The sequence below is a fragment of the Dama dama genome, chromosome 28 (assembly GCF_033118175.1).
Source record: "Dama dama isolate Ldn47 chromosome 28, ASM3311817v1, whole genome shotgun sequence".
Classification (NCBI taxonomy): Eukaryota; Metazoa; Chordata; class Mammalia; order Artiodactyla; family Cervidae; genus Dama; species Dama dama.
This window is the reverse complement of record NC_083708.1, coordinates 51,391,285-51,415,544: the sequence shown is the minus strand read 5'-3', so window position 1 is coordinate 51,415,544 and position 24,260 is coordinate 51,391,285. Positions and strand designations below refer to the sequence as shown.

Below are 24,260 nucleotides of genomic sequence, written 5' to 3'. Positions count from 1 at the left end.
CCCAAAATAAATCAAACAGAGGGCAGGGGAGGAAAAAAAAACACAAAAAAACAAGAGTGGTTAGCTTGATTATCACTGCGCCAGAATATTAGGAATAATGCAAACAAAGACTTGAAGTAACACTTTATTAACTCGGCTTTCCGGCAGACGAGTACAGAGACGGCCGGCCTGGGTCTCCGCGGGCGCGCAGGCATCCCACGCCCAGGACAAGCCTCCCGCGCGGGGAGGGCGGGGCTGCGGCTTTTCTGGCCCCGCCCCCGCCGGCGCAGCTCGCGCGCGTTCCGTAGCCGCGTCGCGGAGAGTCTCTTGTCCCTCCGCGCGGCCCGTTCCGCCTCGGCTCCCGCGGCCTGTGGGCTGACGTGTCGGCGGTTGGGCGAATAAGGCCGAGATGGCGGACGCCTGGGAAGAGATTAGGCGTTTGGCGGCAGACTTTCAGCGGGCGCAGTTCGCAGAGGCCACGCAAAGGTGCCTGACCCTCCCTCTCCGTTTGTGAAGTCCAAAATAGTCTCGGGGTCCACGCCGGGATCTGAGGCTGCAAACCCCAGGCCTTGGACCCCGGACCTTCCCTTCCCGTCAGCGTTCCCGCCCCCTCCCTTCCTCCCAGAGGCTGGAGTGCGGTTTCCGAAATAGTTCTCGGTGGGGAAGACCTAGAACATTCCTTCCCACCCCGCTCCAAGCCCCAGCCAGGTGCAGGCGAGGCCACCCCACCTCGACGGCTGGGACTGGTGACGCCCCTAAGACTATCCCTCTGATCCTTGCTTAACTGTTAGCGAGTCCCTGAAGCATCATTGACTATGATACACTTCCTTAGAGCTTGAAAGGAGAGGCTAACCCCAAGGTACAGTATTTTGCAAATACTATGTTGACTCCGTAAACATTTTGCCGTCTTGTTCACCAGGATAGGTGTGCTAGGCCAGAGCCATACTCCCATCTGTCATTTTTAGGGACTCCACAGACATTTGACGTTTTGGGGGGTGTGTCCTGAAAAAGCCCCGTAAGTTTGCTTTTTACCTTTACGGAACACATATAATGGTAATAGAACCCTTTTTTATCTGTTGACTACTTCTTGCCTTGTTCCTTCTGGAGCTGAAGACTTTAATCCCCTGATGCTGTGTTTTATATCACTGCTTAGCAAACGAGGACACTTGGTTAAGTGTTTGTGTAACTATCAGTTGCAAATTATGGTTTTCCTGGCCTAGCCAGGTGTCCTGCTTACAAAGCTTATACATAGGAGTGAGGCAAGTGTGCATTTAATAAAAGAAAATTTTGTGTTTTTTTTTTTAAACTGAAGCGAAAGTGGAAATTGAAACAAAAGTAGGACATGTTTTTTCTTCTACTTTACATTACATGTCCTTACTTTTCTATTCAGATTTGAAGATTAGAAGCAGGCCTAAAAGAGTAAACTCGAAATCTACAATAGATTTGTAACAATGACCTACGTGATTTAAGTTAATGTAAACCTGTTTACTCCCTAGAATTTTTTTAATGTTTTGAATTAGTGTTACACGAAAAAAGATGCAGATTCTGTAATATAGAACATGATGGCTATCCAAACCTTTTAAAAACCCATTGTCATACATCTTTTTAAACATATTGAGCACTGGATGTAACAAATTCATTTTTAAAACTTTTGTTTCCCTCAGATTGTCAGAGCGGAACTGCATTGAGATTGTGAATAAATTGATTGCTCAGAAACAGCTAGAAGTAGTTCACACACTTGATGGGAAGGAATATATTACTCCAGCACAAATTAGTAAAGAAATGAGAGATGAGCTACATGTTCGAGGTGGTAAGTAATTCCTTAGTTTTTTCTTCTGTTTTTTTGGAAAGGGGCCTGGGCATGACCTTTCAAACCATAAATCATAAATGATTTCGAGGTTATAGGACACCCTTCTCAATTGTTAATTTGATAATCAGCCTTAATACTTTTAAATAGGTTTGGGTGAACATTATATAATTTAAATGAAGTCAAATATTGTCACTTTACAAAATCGCATTTTTTTATTTTGAGTTATGTGTTCTGTTTGTGAATTAATTAGCTGTTTCTTTTCACAGTTCTTGAATTTATTGGGTGACTCGGGTGGACTTAGCTGTCTGTTATCAGGTGATAATTATGAAAAGGGAACAGAGGTTTTAAATTACAGATCATTGAAAATCAAGACTGTTCTACTATGTCTTTTTAAATTTTGTTTGCAAATTACAAAATAATTTAGTATGGTGTGATATCAGATTGTAGGAAAAGCTACTACAAACACACAAAAGTTTTTGTTTCCATTGCCTTTTTGAAATATGAAGAAATTCCTGAGCAAATTTGAATACTGTTTGATTAAAATAGATGCATCTGTGAAAACAACTTGTTAGATATTATTAGATACACCTTTGGTGTTTGTTTTTTATCTTACTGCATAGTCCTAATAAAATACTAGCTATAGTTTGAAATGCTTAACAGATATTCTTTAGCTAATAAGTAATAACCTACCAATTTCAAATAATTGAAAATACTTTATCTGAATTTTGTTGTTAATATGTCTTTGGTCACAGTAGATAAATTGTGAAGGGATGAAAGTAATCCTCATAGGTCTGCCCAACTCAGTATCAGCTGATGCTGGTTATTGGTTTGATATGACAAATGAAACTTTGAAAATAAGCTACCCTCTATATTTTAGCCATGGATACTTATTATGCTAATAACTTGTCTTTGAAGACATTAATTACTGTGGCCCTGTTGGTAAAGAATCCACCTGCAATGCAGGAGACCCTTGTTCGATCCCTGGGTCAGGAATATCCGCTGGAGAAGGGAACAGCTACCCACTCCAGTATTCTTGGGCTTCCCTGGTGGCTCAGATGGTAAAGAATCCGCCTGTGATGCGGGAGACCTGGGTTCCATCCCTCCCTTGGGAAGATGCCCTAGAGAAGGAAACGGCTACCCACTCCAGTATTCTGGCCTGGAGCATTCCATGGACAGAGAAGTCTGGCGGGCTACAGTCTGGCGGGTCACAGAGAGTCGCTCACGACTGAGCGAATCTCACTTTTCCCTTTCATTGTGTCCTTTGCAGAAAGATTTATGTTTTGGATTTTGAAATGTCCAAAACATAAATCTGTTGGAATTTGCAGTTTGGGGCTGGTTTTTACTTACTGATAACTTAAATGAATGTCTTTTTTTTTTAAAGGTAGAGTAAACATCGTTGATCTGCAACAGGTAAATTTCAGCTTTATAACAGTTTTTACTTTGATTTGTCAACTTTTATGTTACTAATTTTTTCAGTGCCTTAAGTAGTCACTTGGTATTGGTATCATATTGTGTTTGTGAAGAAATATATGACCTTCACTGATACATTTAATCAGTTTAACAAGTTTTTCTTTCTCAGTTGACTTGCTTATACTTTATTCTTTAAAATATAAACTAATAGTTACCATTTTATGTAATTATAGAGCTTATGTAATTTTGAAAGAAAAATCATTAGTTTCACAGTGACTGGTTTTTAGTATGTGGAAGTTAAACCTAGGAGATATTTTTAGAAAATACAAGTGTATGTGTTACCAGTAAGGGTTTTTTGTTGTTGTTCAGTGGCTAAGTCGTGTCCGACTCTTTGCGACCTTATGGACTGCAGCATGCCAGGCCTCCCTGTCCCTCACCGTCTCCTGCAATTCACCCAAGTTCATGTCCATTGAATCGATGATGCCATCCAACTGTCTCATACTCTTCTGCACTTTCTCCTTTTGCCTTCAATCTCTCCCAGCATCAGGGTCTTTTCTAATGAGTCAGCTCTTTGCAGCAGGTGGCCAAAGTATTGGAGGTTTAGCTTCCACATCAGTCCTTCCAAAGAATTTTCAGGGTTGATTTTCCTTAGGCTTGACTGGTTTGATCTCCTTGCTGTCCAAGGGACTCTCAGGAGTCTTCTCTAGCAGCACAATTCAGAAACATCAATGCTTTGGCATTCAGCCTTCTTTACGGTCCAACTCTCATATCTGTACATGACTACTGAAAAGACCATAGCTTTGAGTATACAGACCTTTGTCACTGTATAGATTTGTCATAGCCCTCCTTCCAAGAAGCAAACATCTTCTAATTTCATGGCTACAGTCACAATCTGCAGGACTGTGCAGGCACAATCTGCCCAGGAAGAAAAAAATCTATCACTGCTTCCACTTTTTCCCCTTCTATTTGCCAGGAAGGAATGGGACCAGATGTTATGACCTTAGTTTTTTTTAATGTTGAGTTTTAAGCCAGCTTTTTCACTCTCCTCCTTCACCCTCATCAAGAGGCTCTTTAGTTCCTCTTTACTTTCTGCCATTAGAGTAATATCATCTGCATATCTGAGGTTGTTGATAATTTCTCCTGGGAGTCTTGATTCCATTTTGTAACTCATCCCGCTCAGCATTTTGCTGATGTACTCTGCATACCAGTTAAATAAACAGGGTGACAATATACAGCCTTGTTATACTCCTTTCCCAGTCTTGAACCAGTCAGTTGTTCCATACAAGTTCCAACCTTGACTTTTGGCCCACATACAGGTTTCTCAGGAGACAGGTAAGAAGGTCTAGTATTCCCATCTCTTTAAGAATTTTCCACAATTTGTTGTGATCCACACAGTCAAAGGCTTCTGCTTAGACAATGAACCAGAAGTAGATGTTTTTCTGGAATTCCCTTGCTTTCTCTATGATTCAGTGATTGTTGGCAATTTGATCTCTGGTTCCTCTGCCTTTTCTAAACTCATCTTGTACATCTGGAAGTTCTTGATTCAAATACTGCTGAAGCCTACCTTGAAGGATTTTGAGCATAACCTTACTAGCATGGGAAGTGAGCGCAACTGTCCGATAGTTTGAACATTCTTTAACAGTGCCTTTCTTTGGAATTGGGATGAAAACTGACCTTTTCCAGTCTTATGGCCACTGCTAGGTTATCCAAATTTGCTGACATATTGGGTGCAGCACTTTGACACCATCATCTTTTAGTATTTTAAATAGCTCAACTGGAATTCTGTCACTTCCACTATTTTTTTTTTTTTTGGTAGTAATGTTTGCTAAGGCCTACTTGACTTCACACTCTAGGATGTCTGGCTGTAGGTGAGTGACCACATCATTGTGATTATCCGGGTCATCAAGACCTTTTTTGTACAGTTTTTCTGGGTATTCTTGCCACTAATCTCTTCTGCTTCTGTTAATTCCTTACCATTTCTGCCCTTTATCATGCCCATCCTTGCATGAAATACTCCTTTGATGTCTGCATTTATTTTGGAGATACCTAGTCTTTCCTATTCTGTTGTTTTCTTCTGTTTCTTTCCATTGTTCATTGAAGAAGGCCTGCTTATCTTTCCTTGCTATTCTCTGGGACTCTGCATTCAATTGGATATGTCTTTCCCTTTCTCCATTGCTTTTCACATCTCTTTCCTCAGTTATTTGTAAAGCTTCCTCAGACAACCACTTTGCCGCCTTGCGTTTCTTTTTCTTTTGGATAGTTTTGGTTAGTACCTGCTGTACAATATTACAAAGCTCTGTCCATAGTTCTTCAGACATTCTGTCTACCAGATATAAGCCCTTGAATCTATTCATCACCTTTACTGAATAATCATAAGGGATTTGATTTAGGTCATACCTGAATGGCCTAGTGGTTTTCCCCACTTTCTTTTAGTTCAAACCTGAATTTTGCTGTAAGGAGCTGATCAGCTGAGCCACAGTCAGCTTCAGGTCTTGTTTTTGCAGACTATGTAGAGCTTCTCCATCTTTGGCTATAAAGAACATAATCAGTCTGATTTTGGTATTGATCATCTAGTAATGTCCATGTGTAGAGTTGTCTCTTGTGTTGGTGAAAACGGGTGTTTGCTATGACCAGTGAATTGTCTTAGCAAAGCTCTGCTAGCCTTTGCCCCGCTTCATTTTATACGCCAAGGCCAAATTTGCCTGTTAGTCCATGTATTTCTTGACTTCCTACTTTTGCATTCCAGTCTTCTATAATGAAAAGTACATATTTCTTTTTGGTGTTAGTTCTAGAAGGTCTTGTAGGTCTTCATAGAACCATTCCACTTCAGCTTCTTTGGCATTACTGGTTGGGGCATAGACTTTGATTACTGTGATATTGAATGGTTTGCCTTGGAAACGAACGGAGATCATTCTGTTGTTTTGGAGATTGCCCACAAGTACTGCATTTTAGACTCTTTTGTTGATTATGAGGGCTACTCTGTTACTTCTTTAGAATTCTTGCCCATAGTGGTAGATATAATGCTCATCTGAAGTAAATTTGCCCGTTCCCGTCCATGTTACTTCACTTATTACAAAGATGTTGTTGTTCACTCTTGCCATCTCTTGGTTGACCGAATCTAATTTACCTTGGTTCATGGACCTACTTTCCAGGTTCCTATGCAATATCATTCTTTACAACATTGGACTTTACTTTCACCGCCAGACACATCCACAACTGAGCATCATTTCTGCTTTGGCCCAGCTGCTTCATTCATTTTGGAGCTATCAATCTGGGGTAATTGCCCTCTGCTCTACCCCAGTAACATATTGGACACCTTCCAACCTGGGGGACTCATCTTCTGATATTGTATCTTTTTGCCTTTTTCTATTGTTCATGGGGTTCTCACAGCAAGAATACTGGAGTGGTTTGCCACTTACTCCTCCAGTGGACCATAGTTTGTCAGAACTCTCCACCATGACCCGTCTGTGGCTCATAGGTTGATTGAGTTTTGCACACCCCTTCACCTTGACAAGGCCATGATCTATCAGGGGGCATCAGTAAGGTACACTACACTATATGCAGGAAACTGGCCAATTTTGTGTGAATAGGTTTAATTTCTTATTTTTTCAATATTTTTTATTTTGTTTCAGAGTATAGTTGATTTATAGTTCTTTTTCAGAATCCTTCCCCACATGGGTTATGCAGAACATTGGATAGTATTCCCTGTGCTATACTGTAGGACCTTCTTAATTATTTTATACATAGTAGTGTGTATCAGTTCAGTTCACTTGCTCAGTCATGTCCAACTCTTTGTGACCCCATGGACTGCAGCACGCCAGGCCTCCCTATCCATCACCAACTCCTGGAGTTTACTCAAACTCGTGTCCATTGAGTTGGTGATGCCAACCAACCATCTCATCCTCTGTCATCTCCTTATCCTCCCGCCTTCAGTCTTTTCCAGCATCAGGGTCTTTTCAAATGAGTCAGCTCTTCTCTCAGGGGGCCAAACTATTGGAGTTTCAGTTTCAACATCAGTCCTTCTAATGAATATTCAGGACTGATTTCCTTTAGGACGGACTGGTTGGCTCTCCTTGCAGTCCAAGGGACTCTCAAGAGTCTTCTCCAACACCACAATTCAAAAGCATCAATTCTTTGGCACTCAGCATTCTTTATAGTCCAACTCTCATATCCATACATGACTACTGGAAAAACCATAGCCTTGACTATCCAGACCTGTCTTGGCAAAGTAATGTCTCTGCTTTTTAATAGGCTGTCTGGGTTGGTCATAGCTTTTTTCCAAGGAGCAAGCGTCTTTTAATTTCATGGCTGCAGTCATCATCTGCAGTGATTTTGGAGCCCCTCAAAAATAAAAGTCAGCCACTGTTTCCACTGTTTCCCCATTTATTTGCCATGAAGTGATGGGACCGGATGCCATGATCTTAGTTTTCTGAATGTTAAGCTTTAAGCCAACTTTTTCACTCTCCTCTTTCACTTTCATCAAGAGGCTTTTTAGTTCCTCTTCACTTTCTGCCATAAGGGTGGTGTCATCTGCATATCTGAGGTTATTGATATTTCTCCCGGCAATCATGATTCCAGCTTGTGCTTCTTCCAGCCCAGTGTTTCTCATGATGTACTCTGCATATAAGTTAAATAAGCAGGGTGACAATATACAGCCTTGACGTACTCCTTTTCCTATTTGGAACCAGTCTGTTGTTCCATGTCCAGTTCTAACTGTTGCTTCCTGACCTGCATACAGGTTTCTCAAGAGGCAGGTCAAGTGGTCTGGTATTCCCATCTCTTTCAGAATTTTCCACAGTTTATTGTGATCTACACAGTCGAAGGCTTTGGCGTAGTCAATAAAGCAGAAATAGATGTTTTTCTGGAACTCTCTTGCTTTTTCGATGATCCAGCAGATATTGGCAATTTGATCTCTGGTTCCTCTGCCTTTTCTAAAACCAGCTTGAACATCTGGAAGTTCACAGTTCACATATTGCTGAAGCCTGGCTTGGAGAATTTTGAGCATTACTTTACTAGCGTGTGAGATGAGTGCAATTGTGCAGTAGTTTGAGCATTCTTTGGCATTGCATTTCTTTGGGCTTGGGAAGAAAACTGACATTGCCCAGTCCTGTGGTCACTGCTGAGGCTTCCAAATTTGCTGGCATATTGAGTGCAGCACTTTCACAGCATCATCTTTTAGGATTTGAAATAGCCCAACTGAAATTCCATCACCTCCACTAGCTTTATTCATAGTAATGCTTTTTTTTTTTTTTTTTTTTTTTAACAAATCCAAGTTTATTTTTTAACAAAATCTTAGCGCTTTCTCGCGGTAGCCCCGCTCCATGCCCGAACTGCAAGGAAGGAAGGGAGGGGAGCGGAGGCCAGGCCGCTCACGTGGACACCCAAGGCACCTCGACCTTTTCTTGTGGTGAGTGACCTCCAGCGGGGCCTCTGGCTTCCTGGCTGGTAGTCACTGTCGGGCTACGGTGGAACGAAGGGGCACAGCGAGCCCGGATGGGGCACGGGGCCAGCCTCGCTCAGTCCCACGCCAACACTGTGGCACCGTCCCCGCCCACCAGGTGCCCTGGAGAGTCGCCTGAGACGGAGGTGGTGCTGGAGAGCCGGAAGCACTCGCGAAAGTCCAACTTCTTAAAACACAGCTGCTTCCATACCAACCAGCACGTAAATCATGACGCGCACGCGGAGGAGAGGAGGGTTTCTGACGCCGTCTGGGGGCAGGGCAGAGGAAGGAAAGGCCGGCCGTTCACTCCTCTGTCCCGTCAGCGCCTGGAAGAGCAGCTAGGGTGCAGCAACAACCCCTCAATTCCTCAAGCCGGGGTCGTAGGCGGAGACCCTAGTCCACGCGTGTCACTTTCTTCTAACAGTTCAAAGCTATTTTAGTATCAGTGAGAAAAACGCTGATGTGTGTGTTAGTCACTCAGTCATGTCTGACTCTTCGACCCCATGGACTGTGGTCCACCAGGCTCCTTTGTCCATGGGATTCTCCAGGCAAGAATACTGGAGTGGGTTGCCATTTCCTTCTCCACATAGTAATGCTTTTTAAGGCCCACTTGGCTTCACATTCCAGGATGTCTGACTCTAGGTGAGTGATCACACCATCGTGATTATCTGGGTCATGAAGATCTTTTTTGTATAGTTCTTCTGTGTGTTCTTGTCACCTCTTCTTACTATCTTATCCTTCTGTTAGGTCCATCCATTTCTGTCCTTTATTGAGCTCATCTTTGCATGAAATGTTCCCTTGGTATCTCTAATTTTCTTGAAGAGATCTCTAGTAGTTTCCATTCTATTGTTTTCCTCTTTTTCTTTGCACTGATCACTGGAGAAGGCTTTCTTCTCTCTCCTTGCTATTCGGCATTCAAATGGGTATATCTTTCCTTTTCTCCTTTGCTTTTCACTTCTCTTCTATTTTGCTCTTTTTTAATGGCTGAGTAATATTCCACTGTATACATGTACCACATCTCTTTTATCTATTCCTCTGTCAGTGGACATTTAGGTTATTTCCATGTCTTACTTGTTGTAAATAGTGCCCCAGTGAACATTGGGGTGAATGTATCTTTTCAAAGTATGCTTTCCTCCAGATGTATGCCCAGGAGTGAGATTACTGGACCATGTGATGATTATATTTTTAATTTTTTAAAAATCTTCATAGTGTTCACTGTAGTGGTTATACCAGTTTTACATCCCCACCAACAGTGTTAGGAGGGTTCCCTTTTCTCCACACTCTGTCCAGTATGTATTGTTTGGAGACTTTCAGATGATGGCTGTTCTGATTGGTGTGAGGTTATAACTGATTGTAGTTTTGATTTGCATTTCTCTAATAATTAGTGACATTGAGCATACTTTCATGTTTTTGGCCATCTGCATTGTCTAATTCAGTGAAACCATGAACCATGCCATGTAGGGCCACCCAAGACAGACAGGTCATAGTGGAGAGTCTGACAAAACATGGTCCACTGGAGAACAGAATGGCAAACCACTTCAGTATCCTTGCCTTGAGAACCCCATGAATAGTATAAAAAGTCAAAAAGATAGGAAACTGAAAGATGAACTCCTCAGGTTGGTAGGTGCCCAATATGCTACTGGAGATCAGTGGAGAAATCACTGCAGAAAGAATGAAGAGACAAGGCAAAAGCTAAAATAGCACCCAGTTGTGGATGTGACTTGTGCTGGAAGTAAAGACTAATGCTGTAAAGAACAGTACTGCACAGGAACCTGGAATGTTAGGTCCATGAGTCAAGGTCAATTGGAAGTGGTCACACAGGAGATGGCAAGAGTGAACATCAACATCTTAGGAATCAGAATGATCTCTGTTTGTTTTCAAGGCAAACCATTCAATATCACAGTAATCCAAGTCTATGCCCCAACCAGAAATGCTGAATAAGCTGAAGTGGAACGGTTCTATGAAGACCTACAAGACCTTCTAGAACTAATACCAAAAAAGATGTCCTTTTCATTATAGGAGACTGGAATGCAAAAGTAGGAAGTCAAGAGATACCTGGAGTTACAGGCAAATTTGGCCTTGGAATACAAAATGAAGCAGGGCAAAGGCTAACAGAATTTTGTCAAGAGAATGCACTGGTCATAGTAAACACCCTCTTCCAACAACACAAAAGAAGACTCTACACATGAACATCATCAGATGGTCAATACCGAACTTAGATTGCTTATATTCTTTGCAGCCAAAGATGGAGAAGCTCTATACAGTCAGCAAAAACAAGACTGGGAGCTGACTGTGGCACAGATCATGAATTCCTTATTGCTAAATTCAGACTGAAATTGAAGAAAGTAGGGAAGACCAGTAGACTACCCAGGTATGACATAAATCAAATTGCTTAATGATTATACAGTGGAAGTAACAAACAGATCCCAGGGATTAGATCTGATAGCGTAGCTGAAGAAGTATGGACAGAGATTTGTGACATGGCACCAGAAACAGGGAGCAAGACCATCCCCAAGAAAAAAAAATACAAAAAGGCAAAATGGCTGTGTAAGGAGGCCTTACAAATAGGTGAGAAAAGAGAGAAGCTAAAAGCAAAGGAAAAAAGAAAAGATAAACCCATTTGAATGCAGAGTTCCAAAGAATAGCAAGATAAGAAAGCCTTCCTCAGTGATCAGTGCAAAGAAATAGAGGAAAACAATAAAATGGGAAAGGCTAGAGATCTCTTCAAGAAAATTAGAGTTACCAAGGGAACATTTCATGCAAAGATGGGCTTAATGAAGCATAGAAATGGTATGGACCTAATAGAAGCATAAGATAGTAAGAAGAGGTGGCAAGAATACACAGAACTATACAAAAAAGATCTTCATGACCCAGATAATCACGATGGTGTGATCACTCACCTAGAGCCAGACATCCTGGAATGTGAAGCCAAGTGGGCCTTAGGAAGCATCACTACAAACAAAGCTAGTGGAGGTGATGGAATTCCAGTTGAGCTCTTTCAAATCCTAAGAGATGATGCTGTGAAAGTGCTGCACTCAATATGCCAGCAAATTTAGAAAACTCATCTGTGGCCACAGGACTGGAAAAGGTCAGTTTTCATTCCAGTCCTGAAGAAAGCCTATGCTAAAGAATTCAAAATACCACACAGTTGCACTCATCTCACACTCTAGGAAGATAATGCTTAAAATCCTCCAGGCCAGGCTTCAGCAATACGTGAACCACGGACTTCCAGATGTTCAAGCTGGTTTTAGAAAAGGCAGAGGAACCAGAAATCAAATTGCCAACATCCATTGGATCATCGAAAAAGCAGGAGAGTTCTATAAATACATCTACTTCTGCTTTATTGACTACGCCAAAGCTTTCGACTCTGTGGATCACAACAAACTGTGGAATATTCTGAAAGAGATGGGAATACCAGACCACCTGACCTGCCTCCTGGGAAATCTGTATGCAGGTCAAGAAGCAACATTTAGAACTAGACATGGTTCCAGATAGGGAAAGGAGTACGTCAAGGCTTTATATTGTCACCCTGCTTATTTAACTTACATGCAGAGAACATCATGCGAAATGTTGGGCTGGAGGAAGCACAAGCTGGAATCAAGATTGCCGGGAGAAATGTCAATAACCTCTGATATGCAAATGACACCACCCTTATGGCAGAATGAAGAAGAACTAAAGAGCCTCTTGATGAAAGTGAAAGGGGAGAGTGAAAAAGTTGACTTAAAGCTGAACATTCAAAAAACAATTCATGGCATGCAGTCCCATCACTTCATAACAAATAGATGGGGAAACAGTGGCTGACTTTATTTTTGGGGGGGTCCAAAATCACTGCAGATTGTGACTAAGCCATGAAATTAAAAGACATTTGCTCCTTGGAAGAAAAGTTATGAGCAACCTAGACATATTAAAAACAGAGACATTACTTTGCCAACAGAGGTCCGTCTAGTGGAGGCTAACTGTTGCTTCCTGACCTGCATACAGATTTCTCAAGAGGCAGGTCAGGTGACTGGTATTCCCATCTGTTAAGAATTTTCCACAGTTTGTTGTGATACACACAGTCAAAGGCTTTGAAATAGTCAATAAAGCAGAAATAGATGTTTTTCTAGAACTCTCTTGTTTTTTCGATGACCCAATGGATGTTGGCATTTTGACCTCTGGTTCCTATGGGGTCTCTGGTAACATTAATGGTGAACTGCGAGGGAGACCTTCCCCACCTGATGCTGCCAGGGCCCTGGTCCCTGTGGTGAGCCCCAGCCAACCCACCCTCCCCAGGAGACCGTCCAACACTAGCAGGTAGTTTTGGTTCAGTCGCCTGTTGGGTCACTGCTGCTTTCCCCTGGGTGTTGCTGCCAGCAAGATTTTTTTTGTGCCCTCCAAGATTAGAGTCTCTGTTTCCCTCAGTCCTGTGGAAGTCATGCAAACAAATTCCACTGGCCTTCAAGGCCAGATTCCCTGGGGGTTCCTGCTCCTTTTGTCAGATCCCCGGGCTGGGAAGCCAGGTGGAGAGTTCAGAAGCTTCAGAACAATGAGAGTACTTCTTTGATATTCTTGTTCTCCAGTTTGTGGGTCACCCACCCCACGGGAATGGAATTTTATTTTACTGTGATTGCGCTCCCTCCTACCATCTTGCTGTGGCTTCTTCTTTGTCTTTGGACATGGGGTATCTTATTTGGGGGGTTCTAGCATTCTCCTGTCAATGGTTGATCAGCAGCTAGTTGGAATTTTTGTGGTGTTGCAAGAGGTGATGAGCACACATCCTGCTACTCCACCATCAACTGAACAGCACTGATCTTCGTTTTTTGAATGTTGAGCTTTAAGCCAGGTTTTTCACTCTCCTCTTTCACCTTCATCAAGAGGCTCTTTAGTACCTCTTCACTTTCTGCCATTAGGGTGGTGTCATCTGCATATCTGCGGTTGTTGATATTTCTCCCTGAAACATTGATTCCTGCTTGTGATTCATCTAGCTCGGCATTTCACATGGTGTACTCTGCATCTAAGTTACATAAGCAGGATGACTATGTACAACCTTGGTGTACTCCTTTCCCAATTTTGAACCAGTCACTTGTTCCATGTAAGGTTCTAACTGTTGCTTCTTGACCTGCATACAGGTTTCTCAGGAGGCAGGTAAGGTGGTCTGGTATTCGCATCTCTTTCAAGAATTCTCCACAATTTGTTGTGAGCCACACAGATTAACTTCAGCAATATTATCCAAAGACAAAGACACGTACTGGAGACATACATAAATCCAGACTAACAGAGATCTCACAGTTTTTGCTCAAGGTTTAAAATGCCTCTTTGTGTTTTTTGTTTGTTTTTTTTTTTTAATCTTGGCTTGAAGTTCTACTAATTAGTCCAAGGGCAAAGTCCCAGGAAAAGTGGGCTGTGTTTGTATCTCAAAGACATAGAGAATTTCAAGCTTTCTTCTAGGTGTGTTTTCTCTCAAGGTCAGAATTCCTAAGGAAAAAAATATTTTAACAAGCTAACTTTCTCTAATTGCCTATACAAAAGAACCAGTTTTTTTGAGAAGTGTCTGTTTAAATCTTCCACCCACTTTTTGATTGGGTTGTTTATTTTTCTTAAGTAAGCTGCATGAGTTGCATTTATATTTTGGAACTTTAACCCTAAGAAAATGATAATTCAAAAAGATACATGTACCCCAGTGTTTATTACAGCACTGTTTACAGTAGCCAGGACATGGAAGCAACCTAGATGTCCTTTGACAGATGAATGGATAAAGAAGTTTTGGTACATATAAACAATGGAATGTTACTCAGCCATGAAAAGGAATGCATTTGAGTCAGTTAGAGTGAGGTAGATATACCTGTAGCCTGTTAGAGTGTGAAGTACGTCATTAATGCATATATGTGGAATCTAAAAAAGTGGTACCAATGAACCTGTTTACAGGGCAGGAATAGAGATGCAGACATGGAGAAAAGACTTGTGGACAGAGTTGGGGAGGGAGAGGTGGGGCAGATGAGAGAGTAGCATGGAGCATGTGCGTTACCATGTGTAAGATAGATAGCTAACGGGAAGTTGCTGTGTAACACAGGGGACCCAAAGTGGCACTCTATGACAACCTAGAGGGGTGGGATGGAGCTGGGGGAGGTTCAGGAGGGAGGGGAGCATATGTATACTCTCGACTGATTCATGTTGTTGTATGGCAGACGCCAACACAGTACTATAAAGGAATTATCCTCCAATTAAAAACAAATTTAAAAAAGAACCAATTTTGCAATTTCAAAAGAGTTTTAACCAGTTTTCTGTGGAATCTAAACAATATTGTGGTCTCACAGTGATAGTTTTATAGCTAAAATTTAGACCAAATAGTGCTTAAATTGACACTCATAAGAGGGGCAGACTAGCTGATGAAATGTTGTCCCAGGGTCCCATCAATGGTGTTTATAACTGAAAGCAGACGGAAAGAACAAAAAACTTAGTGTCCTAGGAGCATTTTCAAAGGGTATTTCTTTGGGTTTAGAAGGAGATCCTCCCATGTTGAATAACCTGCAACCGAGAACAGCACTCCTAGAAATGAAGTCCAGCATCCTGGAAACATTATCGGAAGCATCTGTAAGGGATTCACAGCATCCTGTGGATTACCTTTGATCTTGATGCTGACGGGCTTTGGAGCATCCTCTACTCCCTCACTGGTTTCTAACCAGACATCTCTGGTCAGCTTTGGTTCCTTTCAAGGTGCTCTCCCTCCTTGCCTATGGTGGACATTTGAACCAGTGCAGAGCAGTTGCTGGGTTTTCCCTTAAGCCTTTATAGACAACAGATCTCCTCTGTGTCCTATAGCAAGATTTCCTACGCTGGGGTGTACTCCTCAGGATTGAGCATTTATAAAATTTATCTTGTGATCTGCTGAGAATTGGCCAACTCAGTAGGCTGTCCGTAGCAGTGTATGGGCTGCAGAAGCCTGGGGTCAGTGTGAGGGGTCAGCTGAGAAGTAAAAGGAAAAACTCTTGGAGGAATTGGTGTTGAGAAGCATAATTATTTCAGATGTATATGTTTTATAACAAAGATAAGACCTGAGGGAGCCTGTACACTCAGCCTGATGAAGACAGCACTGGCAGTTTAGAAATAAAAAACAAAAGATCTTTTCCCAGGAGGATGTTGAACATATGTAGTGAAAAACAGGCCTTTCGGTGCAAGATGAGTTGGAAAGAAAGGCACAATCCAAAGGAGAAGCAAGGAAGATAGTGCACGCAGAGATCTCTTGCCATAGTGGAGGGAGACCTGCAAATTACCTTGGCAGCAATCCAAATCATGGCACCAGATGATGTTGGCAAGTGAGAGGACCTTGATTCTTATCTTCTTCAGAGAAAGAATTCCACAAAGAGACATTTTAAAGCAGACACAGAATTTATTGGAAGCAAAGTACATGCAAAGAGAACAAAGAAGCAGTCTATTTAAAACAAAGCAGAAATACACACCCAGGAAAGAGTGTGGGTGTCCTCCCTAATGAATAGCATCCCAGAGAGGTGATTTAAATCACTTACATGGAAGCAGTTTTTCCTGGGTTTTTTATTTCCTCTGGCTAGTCCTCTTTCTTCATTTCCCACCTCAGACTTGACCCAAGGCTCTTCCTGATAGACTTATCCATCTTTTTGCCAAGATGGATTCCAGCGTGGGAGCCTGTAGGAGATTGACAGCACCTATTATGGGATAGCGCCCCTCCCTTTTTGACCCCCAAGTCTTTCTACTCATGTGCAGTCCTGGAGATCTCCTTGACCTCAGGAGTGATAGATGCAGTCGTCTTATTTCTTGACTCCAGCAGAGCTCAGCTTCTGCTATTAACTTTATCCTTGAAGTGTCTAGGGGAAGCAAAGCTCTAGTTTACCTCCCTTGACAAACTCCAGCTGTTCAGCTCAGGGACCCATCTGCCTCCAACCTCAGAACCACCAGCCAGGATCTGCTGAGAAACCTCATTCACGACGCTGACAGTGGGTTTGGCTGACTTATTTGCAAGCCCATGGATCACACCATGGGCTGAGATGTATCAGCAGGCTTGACTGCCTGAATGCTGGCCTGCAGAGCCTCTCTTGAGTGAGAGAGTCAGGGCTGGGATGGTCCTTGGGCCAGGAGGCTCCCTATGGGACAGCAGTCCACTGATTGCTCAGAGGCAGTGGGCAGTTTGGGTCATAGACTGAGACTCACTGCATGATGTCAGCAGGTCAGGACCTGCAGGTTGCACTGCTTCAGGCGCTCCCTCTCACTCCTGTCTGCCTCCCTGGGGTCTAGGTGGGACTCTGGAGGTGAAGAGACCTTTGAAGTTGTGTGATTTTGTAGTGCAAGCTTTCTTAGCGAGTGAAAGTGTACAGGTTCAGAAATGAAAGTAAATAAGCAATAAGCCCCTAATTGTTTGAGATTTTTTATAATACTTCAAATCAATTTGAAATTCACCTAAGGGGAAGTAAGTTTTCATTTTTTTTAAAAGTTCTAAAATATATAATTTCAAATTTAAAAACAATATGAACTTATCACTAATAGAATGTGTACTTATTTCCCAGGTAATTAATGTGGATCTGACTCATATTGAAAATAGAATTGGTGACATTGTTAAATCAGAAAAACATGTGCAACTAGTATTGGGACAACTGATAGATGAGTAAGTACAATAATTAAGAATACCTTTTTGTGGGTTTTTTTTTTGTAAGCTTGTACTTAAATTTAGAATAATTGTGGCACTACGGCATTTTTTAGAACTCTTCTAGTACTGATTTTCATTATTGTGCTTAAAAAGTAAGTGCTTATTTGTGTGGAATACTTGGGAATAATATAAAGTTTTAATTTTTTCTGTTGTTTTAAAGCAACACGAAACTTAATTTTTATCATCTTTCCCATTTGAGCTTAACTCTGAAAGTAAAATTGTTCCAAAAGTCTTAATGAAAATGACTGTAGAATTTTAATTGTTGAAAACAATTTCAGCATTTCTTATTTGATTAACCTTCCATTTAGTTACACTGATAAGAAAAATTTCAGAATATGATTAATGAATGGTGTTTACCTAAACATACCATATTAATTACTTTTGGGGAATTCCTTATTGCAGCAGAAATTAAACATAAAAAGATAAAGGAAAATTATTATTCCTAATTGAGTTTTTCCTTTTTTTTAAACTTAAACTATTAGGAACTATTTGGACCGTTTAGCAGAAGAAGTAAATGATAAATTACAGGAAAGTGGTCAAGTAACCATAGCAGAACTGTGTAAAACCTATGATCTTCCTGGAAACTTTCTGACACAGGTATTTTTTCTCCTTAATGGTATAATTTGTCTTTTCAAATAAATGGTGAGTTTGAAAGGATGGAAAAAAGCTAGACTTAACTATTATTTGGTTTTTTTGCAAGTGTTTTGACTATTTCCTAGTTTTGACTATGTTCTAGCAATATATTTGGGGGGTACTTAAACATTGATGGCTCTGAAAAGATTGTTTAGAAGTGATTTTAATCTTCCTGAACCCAGAGATACCCTAAACTTGGTAGACTTAAGGTCACGGCCTGCTTGGATGCAGTAGCAAGTATACCAGAAGTGTATATCTTTATTGAATGCTTCTTTAGCGAGGATATCTTCAGTTCTGGTTGCTAGTTATAATTTAAGCAACAACTGATGAAGACTGTAATTTATAAGAGGTGCTACTGGCATCTTGTGTGTAAAGGTCACAGGTGCTGCTGAACGTCCTGCAGTGCGCAGAGCATCCCTTCCCAAGAGAACGTTTTCTTCCCCAGATGTCAGTGGTACCGACTTCTTCTGATGTCACCTTTTCTCCTCCTCTAAACTGAGAGCATGATAGGGAGAAGAATCAAGGAATGGCTTATAATCCCTTAATTTTTGGTACTCGTGTCAATACTCAAATTGGATTATTAGTTAAATTACAATGGTGCCTGAAAATAGAGACTATTTCCTTGTTTGTTATTTTGGTTTTCTTAAAGTGGTTTAACATTTTAGAAGTCTGTTTGGAACAGTGAAAGTTAAACAGACCATGATTTGAATTCTGTCTATGACACTGCTTAGTTACTTAGGGTCAGAAAAATTAATTTTTATGACTGTTTGTGCTTCAAGTTAAATATCTGAAAATGGGAATAATTGTCTCTCATAGATGTCAGTGAGGTGTCATGTATATGGTATATCAGGTGAAATGGCTGGCCTAGAGGAAGTACTCAATAAATGATGGTTTTGTTTATGTATTTACTGGAACAAGTAAGGGAAAAGCCAAATCATTTTAGGTATACTTAAGAAAATCCAGCTCAGAGAAATTACCAAACCATAACTGCATGAGATTAATTTATAATGCAACAGATTTACTCACTCATTTTAAGTGGGTGATTTCTCCTCATTGCATCTAAAATACCATTAAGCATATAGATCTGTTTTACAAAGCATTTCAGGAGACTAAGCTCCTGAGCAAGTGTATGTAAATTACATAAGATAAAATGAGTCAGTTCAGTTCAGTCGCTCAGTCGTGTCTGACTCTTTGCGACCCCGTGAATCGCAGCACTCCAGGCCTCCCTGTCCATCACCAGCTCCCAGAGTTTACTCAAACTCATGCCCATCGAGTCGGTGATGCCATCCAGCCACCTCATCCTCTTGTCGTCCCCTTCTCCTCCTGCCCCCAATCCCTCCCAGCATCAGGGTCTTTTCCAATAAGTCAGCTCTTCGCATGAGGTGGCCAAAGTACTGGAGTTTCAGCTTCAGCATCAGTCCTTCCAATGAACACCCAGGACTGATAAAATGAGTAAATACATGTAAATCACAGAAGGCAAAAAAATATGTATTTTTGGTCAGTTTTACATTAAAGTATCAGAACAGACCAAGTGGTTTGTTATTGTGCTACTGATACATTTTAGAAATATATATGGTTTCTTTTTTCAGTTTTAATTTTTCTCAGTATCATAGGCAGTATTGTAAAAGCTCGCTAAGAAGTTGTTTGGGGGACTTCCCTGACAGTCCAGTGGATAAGACTCTGAGCTTCCAATGCTAAGGGCACAGGTTTAATCCTGGTTCTCAGAACTAAGATCCCACATGCCTCATGGGGCAGCAAAAAAATGGATCCTTAAAAAAAAGTTGTTTGGAAAGCATTTTTCTGTACCATAGAAGTATCAGCCAGGCTGACTCGAGTGGATTTAACTTGTCCTGGAAAGGGAAATATGTCCAGTATTTCCAAATATGTTCATAAACCTGACCCCAGTCATAGTGTAGCTGTTGAGAAATGCTCTCCTCAGGTTACCAAGAAATCAAGTTGTCTGTCAGTATAGATTTATGGACACAGTTTGTTAATATTTTCATCACAGAGTATAACTTTTCAGGTCTTATGTATCCCTAGGTTGCAGAATCTTGGGATAATATTTATTTCTCTGTTAGTATTAGCAGCTCCATATAGGATCCTCTTCAGGATCCTTGTAAATGTCTTGGTTGTCTGTGTTTCAGGCTGCCTATATCTGGAAAACTGGTTAATTTCTTTTATTTTACTGTATAAATAGGCCTTATTAGCAGGTAGCTGAGTTTTTTAACGTATGAGTTATTAGACTCATTCAATTCTTGTCTTCACCATAAGATTATGAAGTTTCCTAGATCCTAAGTCTTCATTTTACTTTATATATCTTACTAATTCATGCTTGCTGAAATTAATCATATGATTAATGCAACATCAGCATGCAGCATGACTTTGTTAAACCTATACAAATGTAAATCTGTAATTTTGTTTTATCATTTTAATAAGAATTTTCATCCATCTTTACCCTCAGGCACTAACTCAGCGACTAGGTAGAATTATTAATGGACACATTGATCTTGATAACAGAGGAGTAATATTTACTGAAGCTTTTGTATCTAGACATAAAGCACGCATCCGTGGACTGTTCAGTGCTATTACCCGGTAAGCAAGTTTTAAAGTATGTGTATTTTTACATTTCTTTGATCATTGTTTGCCTTTTTTTTTTTCCCTTAAATCTTATTCAGGACCCTAGTTTATTAAACAGAAGGGGAACTTCCATGAAATAGGAATGGGGATTCCAGACTCTAGAATGTGTCCACATTCTCTCCAACCCACATCTCTTTCTCCTACCTTCACCACCCTTAAGACCCCAAATACCCATATCATATATAAAGTCACTGTGGGATCACGGAAAGAGCATGCAATCAGAAACCCCTGGGTCATAGCTCTATCATATAGTAACAATGTGAGCAGGTAAGTTAGTCACCTAACTTCTTTGAGCCTCAGATGGTGCTGGATGACTTTAGAACTCTTTACTAAATAAAATTCCAGTAGTCTAATGAATAACCATTGTACTTTCAAAATCACTTTAACTGAATGTTTGGGGCCTCTGTGACAAACTCCAGCGTGGAATTAAGAAAACCTGCATTCTCAGTTTTCTCTTTTCTCCTTTCATTAAATTTATGTCAGTGGTTTTTTTGGTCCCCCAGCATATAAATGTCCAGATTTCTCCATTTTAAAACAATCAAACCTCTCTTAACCCTGGATTCCGTTCCCTCTACCATCTTGTTTATTCCTTTTCTTAAAGGGAACCATCTCAAATTAATGTCTACAGTTATTGTCTCAGTTTTCTTACCTTCTGCCACTTCTCAGCTTACCCATCTGGTTTCTTCCACTTACATAGCAATGATGTCAGTCTCGTTAAATCTAATGGGTATTTCCTATCCTTGTTTTACTTGACTTTGTCGCACCATTTAACTCCAATTATGTCTTCTTCTTGAAATGTTCTCCTCTCTCTCTCTTTCTTTTTTTTTTTTTTTTTTTTTAACACCACACTTTCCTGGTTTCTTCTTACCTCTTTTGGCTGTGCCTTATAAGTCAGCTTTTCTGGCTCTTCCTCCAGTCACTAGCCTTGAAGTTTTCTTTCAGGCCGTCTTCTCTTCTCATTCCTGCACTACCTCCATAGGTGCTTTTAAGTTCCAGACACATACAACTTATATAGTATCTCTATTGAGGTGTTTTACAAGTGCCTCAGATTCAACATATTTAAAATAACTCACTGTCCTCAGTTGTCCCACTCCTCATCTCTTCTGAATTCTTCCACTTGTGTTTCCATTATCAGTAAATGCCATCATCAGGTTGGTTTTGCCAGAAAACTGGGAGTCATCCTTTATGCCATCCTTTCTCTCACCTCTGTTTCCAGAACACAACATCTTTTGAATTCATATTCTAAATATTTATGTAATCTTTACTTTTCTGACATCACCATTCTCACGAATTCAGGCCATTTTTTACTGAACTGTTTTAGTAGCTTTCTAACAAGGCCCTCTTCTATTCTTACTATGTTTCAGGATACTCTTTTGCATGGCAGCCGCAGTGATTTCCTTTTGTCATTCAGTAAATCAGAAGCGCTCATTGAATACCTGATACATGCAGGGCCCTAGCAGAACGAAACACTGAAAGGTTAGAAGAGAGAGCTCTCAATCTGATGCAACAGTATTCTTTCTCTCTCTTTTTTTAAATCTCACGCTTATATTAATAGAAAAGTTGAAAGAGAACCTTTTTTTCAAATTCTGTCCCATTTGAAAGAAAGTAGCTGACATTGTGTCCCATTACCAGAAATACTGTAGTCTGTTTCCTACAAACAAGGGCAGTGTCCTATAAAACTACAATACAAACATCAAAATCAGAAAATTGACCTGATCCATTACTACCATCTAATCTTTGGATCCCATTTGTGATTTACCAGTTGAATCCTAATAGTATTCTATATAGAAAAAGGATCCAGTTCAGAATCACATATTGCATTTAATTGTCAAGTCTCCTTGGTCACTTTCAATCTCAAACACCTACCTTACTTTCATGAGACTATTCATTCTTTCCTTTCTGCTACTTTTTTCTACTGATAATTCAGGTTATTCATCATTGGTAGGAATATCACAGAAGTGATTATATCTCTTTGTCATTGAACCCTATCGGGTGGCATGCAATTTAGGTTTTTCCAATTACTGATGCTGCTGTGTTGTGCTCAGTCATGTCCGACTCTTTGCAACCCCATGGTCTGTAGCTTGCCAGGCTTCTCTGTTCATGGGATTCTCCAGGAAGAATACTGGAGTGGGTTGCCATTTCCTTCTCCAGGAATTACTGATGAGGTGCATTGTAACTTCTTAATAAGAAGGTATATAGATTTCTCATTAAGGTTTTTTTGTTTCCCTTTATAATTATTTGTGGGGCAGGCAATTTGAGATCTTGTGAGTTACCCTGTTTTTCATCAAATTTTCAATTTATTCACTAAATCACTGCAGACTTACTGGCTTTCTATATTATTCTTTGGATTATAATCCGTTGTTATCATTATTTAGATTTTCAGGTTGGCTAATGGAATGCCCTTCAGCCTGGCTTCTTTGTTCTTTTGACATTTCTCAATCTTTCCAGTACTTCTTTCTGATACACAAAGGAGTTCCAGGCTCAGTTCATCCTTTGCCTGTTCGACCTTAGAATCAGCCATTTCTCCAAAGACCCGTGGTTCCTTTCAGTAGAGTATTTAGAAACCAATATCTGAACAGTAGATTGTTTATTGCTGTTTGGGTTGTTCCTGCTCCCAAGCCCTCAGCAGACAAGCTAAAGGATACACATGGGAGGACAGGGAGGCCTGGCCTCCATAGGATCATAAAGAGTTTGACATGACTGAGTGGCAAACGACAATATACATGTACACCCCTATACATATGTGATTTTTTTTTTTTTTTGCTTTTTTATTTTTGTGTATCAAAAACCATGAGTTCACACTGAAATAATTAGTTAGAAGAATGAGGTATGTAGGTAAAGTAAACTACATTGCAATTCCAAGTTGAAATGAAAATCTAGCAGCTAAGTTTCATTGTACTAAAAAAGCTAGAAATTTTGTGCAGTCCAATTAAACTTTTATTGAACATCCACAATAGTTTATGCACCCAGTAGTTTTAAGATAAAGTTCTTCAAGAAGTCCTTTGCATGTTTTTAGGAATATGTTCAGATAGAAAGGAACAGAAAATAAAAAACATGAGAAGCTTGTAATAAGATAAACAGAGAGAGGAGAGCAAAATTCAGAGTGTGTAATTGGACCTAATTGGTCTGTTGTACAGTTGCCAAGTTGTGTCTGACTCTGCAACCCACAGACTGCAACACACCAGGCTTCCCTGTCCTTCACCATTTCCTGGAGTTTGCCCAGGTTCATGTCCACTCAATTGGTGAAGCCATCCAACCATCTCATCCTCTGTTACCCTCTTCTTTTGCCTTCAGTCTTTCCCAGCATCAGAGTCTTTTCCAGTGAGTCAGCAGTTCACATCAGGTTAGCTAGAGTATTGGAGCTTCAGCTTCCACATCAATCCTTCCAATGAGTATTCAGGGTTGATTTCTTTTAGGGTTGACTAGTTTGATCTCCTTGCAGTCCAAGGGACTCAAGAGTCTTCTCCAGCACTGCAATTCAAAAGCATCAATTCTTTGGCACTCAGCCTTCTTTATGGTCCAGCTGTCACATCCATACATGACTACTGGAAAGACAATAGCCTTGACTATACAGACCTTTGTCAGCAAAGGGGTGTCTTTGCTTTTTAATACACTGTCTAGGTTTGTCATAACTTTCCTGCCAGGAAGCATTCGTTTCCTAATTTCATGGCTGCAGTCAACATCCACACTGATTTTAG

The 24,260-nt window shown here is 40.6% G+C and overlaps 1 protein-coding gene across 1 annotated transcript in view; it reads left to right on the top strand.

Annotated features, from left to right (window-relative positions):
- Window positions 1-311: 311 nt before the first annotated feature.
- The window catches only part of UFL1 (UFM1 specific ligase 1), a 64,376-nt gene continuing 40,427 nt past the window's right edge, over window positions 312-24,260 (top strand). Inside the window, exons 1-6 of the mRNA XM_061131960.1 lie at window positions 312-465; window positions 1,644-1,789; window positions 3,171-3,199; window positions 17,153-17,250; window positions 17,775-17,889; window positions 20,387-20,517. Of these exons, the coding sequence (XP_060987943.1) occupies window positions 389-465; window positions 1,644-1,789; window positions 3,171-3,199; window positions 17,153-17,250; window positions 17,775-17,889; window positions 20,387-20,517 (596 nt within the window). The 5' untranslated portion in view covers window positions 312-388. The remainder of the gene's footprint in view (window positions 466-1,643; window positions 1,790-3,170; window positions 3,200-17,152; window positions 17,251-17,774; window positions 17,890-20,386; window positions 20,518-24,260) is intronic.